This window comes from Neolamprologus brichardi, chromosome 2 (assembly GCF_056152115.1).
Source record: "Neolamprologus brichardi isolate AB-2024 chromosome 2, ASM5615211v1, whole genome shotgun sequence".
Classification (NCBI taxonomy): domain Eukaryota; kingdom Metazoa; phylum Chordata; class Actinopteri; order Cichliformes; family Cichlidae; genus Neolamprologus; species Neolamprologus brichardi.
Window position 1 is genome coordinate 2,677,150 of NC_142105.1, and position 10,817 is coordinate 2,687,966.

The 10,817-nt window shown below is 35.8% G+C and overlaps 1 protein-coding gene across 1 annotated transcript; it reads right to left on the reverse strand.

Annotated features, from left to right (window-relative positions):
• Positions 1 to 6,382: 6,382 nt before the first annotated feature.
• On the reverse strand, positions 6,383 to 7,976 carry LOC102780645 (uncharacterized). Its single transcript, XM_087852196.1, has 6 exons — positions 7,934 to 7,976; positions 7,480 to 7,800; positions 7,043 to 7,402; positions 6,799 to 6,918; positions 6,666 to 6,709; positions 6,383 to 6,572 (listed from the first exon to the last, which is right to left on the reverse strand). Exons 1-6 carry the CDS (start codon positions 7,974 to 7,976, stop codon positions 6,441 to 6,443), a joined length of 1,020 nt encoding a protein of 339 aa, XP_087708322.1. The 3' UTR covers positions 6,383 to 6,440.
• Positions 7,977 to 10,817: the final 2,841 nt, after the last annotated feature.

Below are 10,817 nucleotides of genomic sequence, written 5' to 3' on the forward strand. Positions count from 1 at the left end.
AACAAAATATCACGATACTACACAGTATCGATTTCTTCCCCACCCCTAATATATTCTATATAGATATTATAAAATATCATTTCAAACAGGACACCAGTTGTTCTTTTTATGTGTTCTTCATCGTCTTTTAGTACTTCGTTTTTGTTTCATCCTTTTTGTGCACAACACTACTTGCACCTGAAACACACAAAGACAAAAATAGCCATGGTTGATGCATGGAAACTTAAGCATTGCTGTGGTTGAGCTTTCAAACAGGGGTGTGAATACAAACACAGTTTCTTCTTGTCTCTTTCAATCTCAGGTATCTGATCTTGAAACACTGTGTCATTTGTTTGTTTGTTTGTTTGCTGTTGTTTTTAAAGGGAAATGATAATACTATAGTTTTAATGTGACTAGTGTGTATATCAGAACAAACATCTGAAGTTGTTAAAGCCTATGTGAGAAACAGACACCAACACTCAGACCTGTTCAATCATGCTGTGACTGATTTCAGTAACACTGTGGTTTGTTTTTGTTTGTTTTCATTGGTAATTACAAGGAAACCAGGGGAGGTGTTCATCATTCACAGGTACTGCTCTACGCTTTCTTTTTTCTCTTTTTTTCACAAGATTACAAGAGTATATTTGGTTTGACCGCCTCACCTAAGATTGCTGGAATGTGTTAACTTAGTACAATAATAGATTTTTAGCCCATTTAAATTAACGGTACATAAAACTTCACGATGTGTCCTGTTCTGAGGAAACAGCTTCAGTAGGGTTGGTCAAAGGCCCACCACAGCCTTTATCTATGAGTGTAGCAGTTGAATGTGACTTCCTTGTTGTTCTCTCTTCTTTTATGTAGCCATTATGTTATATTATTATAATAAAAAGCCAATGAAAAGACACCTGTATTCCATGTTTTGTGTTATTTTTAAGAAAAAACTAAATTCTAAGTTTCAATGGTAAAAAATCTTGTATCTTGCACCTTGGTGACAAATACACAATTAGTGTCCTCTGTCTCTCAAATACATGCTGTCTTTGTGGTATTTCCCTAAAACCTACAGAATGTACGATGTAGCTCTCAATTTTCCTTAAATACTCAGGAAAGGTCAGCTCTTTTTTTTTTTTTTTTTTTTTCCTTTCTTCTCTTTTTTTTTTCTTCTTTTTTTTCTCTTTTCTTTCTTTCTTTTTTTTCCCTTTTTTTTTTTTTTTCCTTTTTTTTTTCCTTCTTTTTTTTTTTCTCCCAGAGGAAAAAAAAAAAAAAGGAGAAAAAAAAAGGAGAAAAAAAAAAGGAAAGAAAAAAAAGGAAAAAAAGGGAAAAAAAAAGGAAAAAAAAAAAAAAAGGAAAGGTCAGCTCTACCTATATTGATACGCTTCATTTTCTTAATCCTGGTTAACCAGAAAGATATTAAGCTATGATCAAATAAAAAGTTTGCATCATGAATCTGAGGTGTATCTGATTTACAAAGAAACATCACGAAGCTACTACTCTTACAAGTAAAATACTGCTATAAAAAGATTCCCAGAGCTTGTGCTGAGAATGGCACATAAGACTTTCTGACACATTTTAAGTGGTTATCAAAGTAGTTACTCAGAAAGAAAAACCTCTTAGATGCAGTGATAATATACAAAATGTTCCCTAAATGGGAGAAAGGTCATTTCCTACATTTCAGCCAATCATTGATTTCTGCTTGTCAAACTTCCGTCACCTTGTGATGGCTGTACGCCTCCTATTTGAGCAAGAGAAGATCAGTAGAGAGCAACAAGAGTGCTGTACCACAATGATCATAAAACTGGCTGCTTTGATTCTTCTTTGTACACCATGTAAGTGCAATTCATTGCTCGTGAGAAAAACATGAAGAGCATGTTTGTACTACACCGTGGTACATATTTACTGTTGCTGGATATTTATCTAACAGTATTTACATCGTATTTCACGTATACACGTATTTCCATACTCTACAGCTGACATCTGGACCAAACACCTTCATGCTTTGCAGAAGTTAACCTCTTTTTTGGTTAACTCTTTAAGTTTTCTTTATATTTTCTGTCATACTGTCACAATTTCAGTACATTAATTGCAGTTATTATATGTACACATACTGAGAATGGATTGGCTCCCATCATATTGGCAAGTCAACAGTGGACCAATCAAATTCCATAAATAAGTTTCTGGTAAATATGTGGCACAATAAAGCAATTACCCTTTTATTTTAATAATGTCATATCATGCAGCGATAAATAATAAATAATAAAAATGAAAAGAACATCAACTCTGACCTCCAAAATGTCAGCAACACTAACATATGAATATTTTGCAGAATGACAAAGACACCAGCTGTGCAGAACTGGGTTTGTCCAGAAAAATAAAGGTGAGAAGAGCACAGAGTGTGTGTACTCTGTTCTCAAAGCAGATAATCACACGTAACACCGTCTCCAGGGCAGCGCAGGGCCGATGCAGCGGACACACTCATTTCAAAGTTATCAGCATTTATTTCCTTGCTGCTTCGTTTTTTCTTAGCAACATACTTTCTTGTGGGAAACTCAGTTTGTTAAGAAATCACCGCAGCTTGCTTGTCACTATTTTTGCAATATCACCACATCTCTGTTATCATAATTATTGATTTTATTTTGCTGCCATAAAAATATATTTTTTGTATTAGTTTCTTACATAGAACAGCTTCTGTAGGCTACTTCAGTTTGTCTGTGAAATCAGTTTTTGCTTATCGTCGTCCGAGAGTTTTCGAGTATAGTTTTCAAATATATCATAGGAGTTCATGTTTTCATTTAACTTTTAGATTCCTTTTTTGAATTCTTCATAATTCCAACAGTGGCTTTGATTTCTTGTAATATTGTTGAATTGTTTTTTTCTAATATCAAATATTAAGTGGAACAGACTAAGTAAAGATATAAAGCAATGTCCGAGCATGGCACAGTTTAAAAAGCGGTTTAAGGAGATGGTTTTTACAGGGTACAGGGAGGAGGTAGAGATTTGATAGGGTGTTCTTGACTAATATTTTCATGTGTGTGCGGGTGCACGGGTATGTTGGTATGGGTATATATATATTTGTAGGTTGTGTATCCTTTGAGGTGTTAATGGGGTTATTGAAAATGTGTATATGTGCGTATGTGTATATACGTATGTATGGATAGATAGAAACATATATGTATATATATTTAAAAAAATAAATAAATAAATAAAATAAAAAAATACACATGACATATATTGTGATTGCAAGGAGGTATTTCGGTAGTCTATAATTTTACTAGATAGTGGAAAAGGGGTGGGATTAAATAAGCTCATGCTTCTTCCTGCTCCTTTTTGAACATAAAAGATATTGTAGTTGTGGTTGCTCGTTTTCTTTTTGTTTTGCTTTGTTTATTTGTCTCTTTTAATTCTATGTTGATGTACTTTTTTAACATGTTCAAAATAAAGATTCAATCAAATCAAATCAAATCAAGTTTTGCAATTATGTTTTTTGGTTCAGATTTTCATTGTTATTCTATGGATTTTAAATTTGGGGAAGCTTTTATGTTTCTTTTTTTTTTTTATGATTTATTATAAACGTCAACAGTGAATTCACTCTGTTTCTCTTCCTGTCTTGTTTTTATGCCAATGTCTTGGTTCTTCTGTATCACCTAGTCTGACCTGATTAAACTGATAATCACCATCTTATAATATTCATCTTATATTATTTCCCCTTAAGCTTGAATCATACTTGGTTAGTTCGAAGTAATAAGGATGTCTAAAGTTTCTGTATAGCAACAATATTTTCTGGCACAACTTCACCTACTTTTAAGGTGCATGGAGAAGAAAAGGACCTGATGACTAGAAGACTCCAGTGGAAACGCGTTGGTCACTTAATAACACTTTTCCTTTATACTTTAAGTGTCTCTAAAGTTTCTGTATATGCAGCTCTGACTGAGTGAATTTAATCATAGGTTGTAGTTTAAATTAGGGGTGGGTTTTTATAATCGATTTATCGATTAAAATCGATTCTGGCTTGGATTACGTAAAATCGATTCATTAAAATCCTGAATCGATTTTTTAATATAAATTTATTTTGCCCGAAATGCCAGAATCTCAGGTGAAATCTCACAAAATTTCAACAACCACCAAACAGCTAAAACAGTAAATGAGAGCAGGAACACGGATTCTGCACAAAGACTTAAACACACAGCGCAGCCCGCAGATCAGAATCAGTTAGATGTCGAATTTCTCACAGTTTGGGCTGAAAGCCGACAGCCCGCTGATTCTGATCTGACGGCGGGTCTGCGCTTTGTGTTCACGCCCTTTATGCGCTGATTCTAAAGCTGTTAGTTTGATGTCTCTCCAAACAATATTGACCGAACCAGCAGCAAAAGAGGATCCAAACTAGCTTCACAAAAACATCGTCAAGTATTCACTCTTACTTTCTCTCTCTCTCTCTCTCTCTCTCTCTCTCTCATTCGCTTGCTTGTTACACAAGTCTACCCTTGTTTACAGCGCTATCGGCCGACTTTTTTTTTTTCTGTTTTATATACTTCCGAAAAGAAAACCTAATTTCTGCCGTTCAATGCTGAACAAATTTAAACTTTTTAAAATTATGCAAAATGCAAAATGCTTAGCCGTGTCTCTAATAAAACCGCTGTAACTTCAGAGGTAATGTTCATGTGTTGATTAATGGTTTTCTTTCGTTTTTGATGTACTGCAGAATATTTTTATAAAATCCAGGCCAGGAAAAATCACCTTCATGTGTTTCTGTGTTTTATCTTCAGCTACTTTGACACAAAGGCATCTGCTGTGACGCTCACACCTCTGATAAAGTCTTGCGTGTGTCAGCTTCCTTTTTATAGATACAAAAATATGTAAACGTACTAATCAGAATTATAATATTTCTGACTGTCAAAATTTCCCATATTCAAATCGAAGTGAATCGAATCGAATCGAATTAAATCGAATCGTGGATCGAATCGATTCTGGACCTTGTGAATCGGAATTGAATCGATTCTAAAAATCAGTGACGATACCCAGCCCTAGTTTAAATATTTTTAACAGCTGAAGAACAACTTGAAATGACAGAATGTGAATCATCATTTAAACTTAAAAGAGGTACTGTGCATTGATCAAAAGCAGCAGTTTTGCTAATACAGTGTTGGGGAGTAGCGGAATACATGTACTGGCATTACCTATTTAAAATACAAAATATGAGTAACTATATTCTGTTACAGTTACTGCTTAAATAGGTAATAATTAGAATACAGTCACTTTGTTAAAATAAATGGATTACACTGCGGTCTTTTCCTGTTTCATATGTTAGGCTATCCCATCTCTATCCCCTCTCTGATTTTGGTAATTCCACGCTTTGCTGGAAACCCAAACATCAAATCCTATTTTTTTGACCCTATGCGACCCACAACCGATCATGGTGTGACAGTGTGAACGGCACAAATCCGATATTTTCAAATCCGATCTGGGTCACTTTCGTATGTGGTACTGAATCGATCTGATGTTTTAGAAAGTGACTGTTTGATGGTCATGTCGCATTAAATCCGTCTTTTACGTCACTGACACAAGACAGACGCCAATTATCAGCGCCGGAGAAGACATCGTGAATGGTTCCTGGCCATCCCGTGAAACTGTTGGGAACAACGTTGGAGAAACGTGAACATTTTATTTGTTCTGTATAATCTGCAGATTCTGACAGAAATCATGCAAAGCGAAGTTGAACAATAACAAGATTTGATAGAAGGTGTTTTATTTAATTTCATAATTTGGAAGATTAATGTTGACAAACACAGTAACATTGAGAATATGATTTTAGGACAATTCATTACAACAAGACTGCAAAATGGTAAAGACAATGATGTACTATGATACTTTCCTTTAACCCTCATTGTTCTGCATTTCTTTCTTCTGGGACACAAATCAACACCATGTACTGATCAAAATCACCTTTTTTTCTTATCTTGAAATCTGTAAACTTCTCTCATGTGTGGTTTCCCTGTTTGAATACATCAGCACCTTCCTGTTAGTCTTTAGTTTCAGCTACAGTAATTTTCTTATTTACGTATTCACCCTTTACTTACTTCTCCAAGATTTTATCATCATACATCATAAAAAAGAAATTTAAAAAATGCAGTTGGTACAGATTTAATTTGTATATTTATTACATAATTACCAAGAATGATAATCCCTTGCTTTCACAAATGTCTGTTTGTTTTATTTTAATGGGTATGCGCTTATTTGGTATGCACCCTAACTATCTGAACCTCATACATTCCAGACTAAACCAGGAATGCTGCTGTTCGGATCGTGACATGTATACAAACATGTACATTTTCATTATTAAGTTGCAATCAATCAAAGTGCATTTAAACATGCTGATAATAATTTGTACACAAAGCCACAATATAAAAGAAACAATTAGCTCTAAGCAAACATAAAGAAGATAATTTCATACCAAGACATCATACATAGACCTAATCCAGCCCAAAAGTCTTGGCAGCCATATAGATCTGCTGCCTCGTCACTGCATTTGCACTCTTTGTTATACTTCTGTCAACTTTCAGCGTGGTAAAGACAACAGCAGAAAACATCCACGTGTCCTTATTCTGGGAAAATGCAGTGCATAAAAAATATTAGAAACATAAAAACTTAAAAAAGAAAAACAATTATAAAAATATTCTTAGCTTTAATTGCTTTACCTGCTGTTTTTTCTCATCACTAAAGATTTTCTGCAGGACAGCAGCTTGATTGTGGAAAATACAGATAACAATGTATAAAACTCAAGATTTATATGCTTTTATTAAAAAGAGAATTATGATTAATTTAAATTACCTTTGGGATGATCACTGTTGTTTATCTTGATTGTGTAAATGAGGACAGCAATAACAATCAGACTCATAACCACGACAGCGCAAAGTAAGAAAACAACTGTCTGTGACCACACGCTGCTTTCTGCAATCATATTAAAAAGAAAAGGAAAAGATGAGATGAAAGCCAAAGTGCAATAAAAAAAAACAACTAAAAATGACTAGTTAAGTGACATCTTTTCTAATTAATAGAGTAATGATAACGTTACCTTGAATAACCAGTGTAGTTCCACTTCCCAATAATATCTCCCCACATGTGGCCACAGCACAGTAGTAAGTCCCAGCATCAGAGGAGCTGACGTTCTTAGAGAAGTGATAAACACATGTCTTCTGATGGTCAGATCTTTTCTCACATATATTACTTCTGTTTCTGTCAGTGTAGATGATGTTTGGAAGAGATTTATCTGATCCCTCTCTGAACCAGAGAATATTGAGACCTCCTGGACACGTCTTGATGTCAGAGTCAGAGAAGACTGAACACTGGAGAGTCATTGTGTCTCCTGGACGGACTGGATTTGATTCTATCAGCAACTGACTGACTGCATAGTTTGATGTCCTCTCAGTGTTTCCTGTGTAATACAAATCACATTCTTCCAAACATGCACAGAAAAATGTGAACATTTGTAAAAGTAGATTGGCTTATTACCTGTAACTAACAAATATATTCCACCCCATGTAGTTCCAATCCATTCTGTGTTTGTACAGTGATAGTGACCCTCATCCTCTTGAACTGTCTCCAAAATGATCAGGCTGCTAAAATTTGCATCAATATTTATCCAAAATCTTGAGCTCGAAAATCCAGGACTAAAATCAGCTTTAGACTGAATCAGAGTAACTATTAATTTAAGAGTATCCCCGACGCTCTGCTTGTACCATTTGAGTCCCCTAATGCTGAGCTCTTTGGGAATAGCACATGTCAAGGTTGCTGGTTCACCAAGCTGAACAGTTTCAACTGGAACCAGAGAATCTGAAATAAGAGAAATAAAATTTTGTTTGACGTTGTAACTTTCCAGTGTAAAACTCTTTTATTCTGTATATGTCTATTTGACATGAAAATCCTTAACTAAGAACATTTTTAGACAAAATAAAAATGCACTTACATCCTTGGTGAAAAAAAAACAATGTAACCCAAAAGACGATCATCGTGGCACTGCTTTTTGTTGGGGACCCTGCTGGTATTTCAATGAGTGAAGGAGGAGGAATGAATGTTTTAGGTCAGTAAAATGCACCTGATTGGCTAACACAGAATAGATTCAAAAGATCATTTCCTGTTACATTTACCTCTGTGCTTTGTAAAAAGTATCACCTCTCTTTCATCTTCTATTGTGTTGGACTCTGGTTTTTAACACTGCCAACATGGTAACTATTCGTGTCCTTCGATCTTTTAATGTAAGAAATACCTATAATGTGTCACATTACATGTACATTTCAGGGAAAATTTTGCCACCTGTAGAGCTAAAGAGCAGGCTGAACAATGGAGATAGTTTATAGTCTTCAAAAAACAGAATATTTGGCCATTTTTGTAGCAGATTTCATGAGAAACAATCCAGGATTATTCACATATTTGAATAAAAGTTACACACCACCACGAAGAAGCTCAACAAACAGACAATAAGTCCTCCAGAGAAATTAAATATATTAAAAATACAACAACACAAATGGCCCTGAAATTTGTCAATCATAAAATATTAGATATATTAAATGCGCTTATAGTTTTTACTCTGTATTGACAACATCTGTTTTTTGTTGTTGTTGTTTGTTATTAATGTATTTGAAATGATATACCACTTTTCTCAGCTTACTGACCAACACACTTTTAACCACACATTCATAAAGCACAGAATATACAGTTCTGCTCTCAGCATCACTCCAGACACTGTAGTAATCCATCTGTATGTGTGCTGCTCCACTCCTCCCCAATTTAAAATAAAGACACACGAAGCAACTTATCCTAAAACAGAGAATGGACACCTTATCCCTTTTCAGTGTAGAACCACCACTGGTAATTTTCATTCATACCCAATGACCCTTGGCTTCAATACTAGGTTTGCAAAGATTAAAGGCCACTAACCTTGAAACCTTCTATCATTTAGCTGTAACGTGAAATTTTGTCCTTACAGGTTATGAACAGAATAATTGACAAATAGCAGCCGAGTCCAAATCCTAACTGAAACTAGTCTTGAAGTTATTTATTTCTTGTAATGAAAGTCCTGGTCTTTCACACAGACCAGGCATTGGTTGTTTAACAAAAACCAAGCCATAATAAAATGGCAGGAACAATACAGTCTGGAAGTCCAGAGGTCAAAATGGGACATGCCCCCCAGGATGGCTGATAATGACCAAGCTAGGGTTCTGTGGGACTTCCAGTTAAAGACAGTCAAGCTGTTGATGGCTAACCAACTGGAACAGGAGTGGTGGACAGACAGAGGAACACGGCCGTAGTGATAGCTGTAGCTGCACCGAATGACAGCAGACATCGGGAAGAAGGAACACAAGAAGTACTAAGAGTTGGGAGGAGAACTCCAGAAGATGTGGAGGGTAAAGGTAACAGTGGTCCCAGTGGTAATCTGAGTACTTGCGCAGTGATCCCCCAAGCTAGGCAAGTGGCTCCAGCAGATTCTACGAACACCGTCCAAAATCTTTGTCCAGAAGAGCGCAGTCCTAGGAACACAAAGATACTGCAGGACCCTCAAGCTCCCGGGCCTCTGGTAGAGGAGTCAAAGGGCAAGACCACCCACAGGAGTGAGAGGGTAATTGTTTTATATATATATATGTTTGTAAGTGTGTTAATAGAGGGTTTAAAAATACATATTTCATATTGTAATTCATGTTTAATTCAGTTGTTAGTATTTTATGTGACCTCACCAAAGTGATAAGAATTTTTTGCCTTATGAAGCATTTATAAATAAAAAAAAAAGCCTCAGCCATCTTCACATCAGAAAAATGACACAAAAATTTATTTCCAGATGCAAACATGACCCATCTCAGGTTTGCAAATTATTAAATGTAGGTAGGACCAGAGTCGAAGTCTTTAAGAGGTTAAGAGAGAACAATACACTGAGCAAGTGGAGCCACAGAGTAGCTTCACTTAAATGTACGGCAGCTTCTTCATTTATAATAAAATATCAATGTTATCACAAAACAATAGTGAACATTTCAAAGATCTTCTTAAATAACTGCAAATGCCATAAACAAAGTTCCCATATTTAAATGATAATGGAGGAAATAAATGTTAGTTCATTCATGAGGTTCAACTTTCCTCTCATTTGTCGTCTGTTAGGTAGCTTTAGTAAGATGAACGTGGCTTTATGACCAAGCAGAGGTACGACATTTGTTGTCCTGCAGTGAGTTCTGTTGTCAGATGGAGTCAGTCTACAGAGTATATGATACAACTGGTCTGTGGCTACTCTTCTCTGTGGTTTTGCTGGTAAGTCAGCAAAACCACAGAGAAGAGCAAAATTATAACAAGGAGAGAAGTGAAACTGAGTGTTAAAACCTATGAAAAGTGTTCCCTCTCTGCTCGAGTCCAGACCACAGAATCACAGGATTCTGGTCAGACAGGACTATAAAACCATCATGTCAGTAACCAGTAAGGTTCAGTTCTAAAGTGCTTCTGAAATAAACGAAGTAGTCAGGCTGTGCTTTCAAATAGGTGAACTCTACTGGGTGATCTTCTCCTCAGTACAATGAAAACTCAGAGCAGTTTGTCGGGATAAGGAGGTGATCAGATTAATTAAATATTATTAAAATAAATATTATTCATTCTTAATCTTAATATTACTATTACTAATACAATTTGATGAAGTCATGCAGATTCACAAGGTTGAGGTGGTTCGGGCATTTGACAAGGATGCCTGCTGGGCACCTCCTGGGTGAGGTGTTCCAGGCATGTCCCATCGGGAGAGGTCCCAGGGCAGACCCAGGACACGCTGGAGAGATTATATCTCTCAGCTGGCCTGGAAATGCCTTGGTGTCCCCCCGGAC

Excerpts from the sequence above, each read along its gene's own strand:
- LOC102780645 (XM_087852196.1), bottom strand. The coding sequence starts at position 7,976 with ATGATCGTCTTTTGGGTTACATTGTTTTTTTTTCACCAAGGAT. Across the intron at positions 7,801-7,933 it reads GTTTTTTTTTCACCAAGGAT|ATTCTCTGGTTCCAGTTGAA; the intron begins GTAAGTGCATTT and ends CTCTTATTTCAG. Across the intron at positions 7,403-7,479 it reads AATATATTTGTTAGTTACAG|GAAACACTGAGAGGACATCA; the intron begins GTAATAAGCCAA and ends TGTATTACACAG.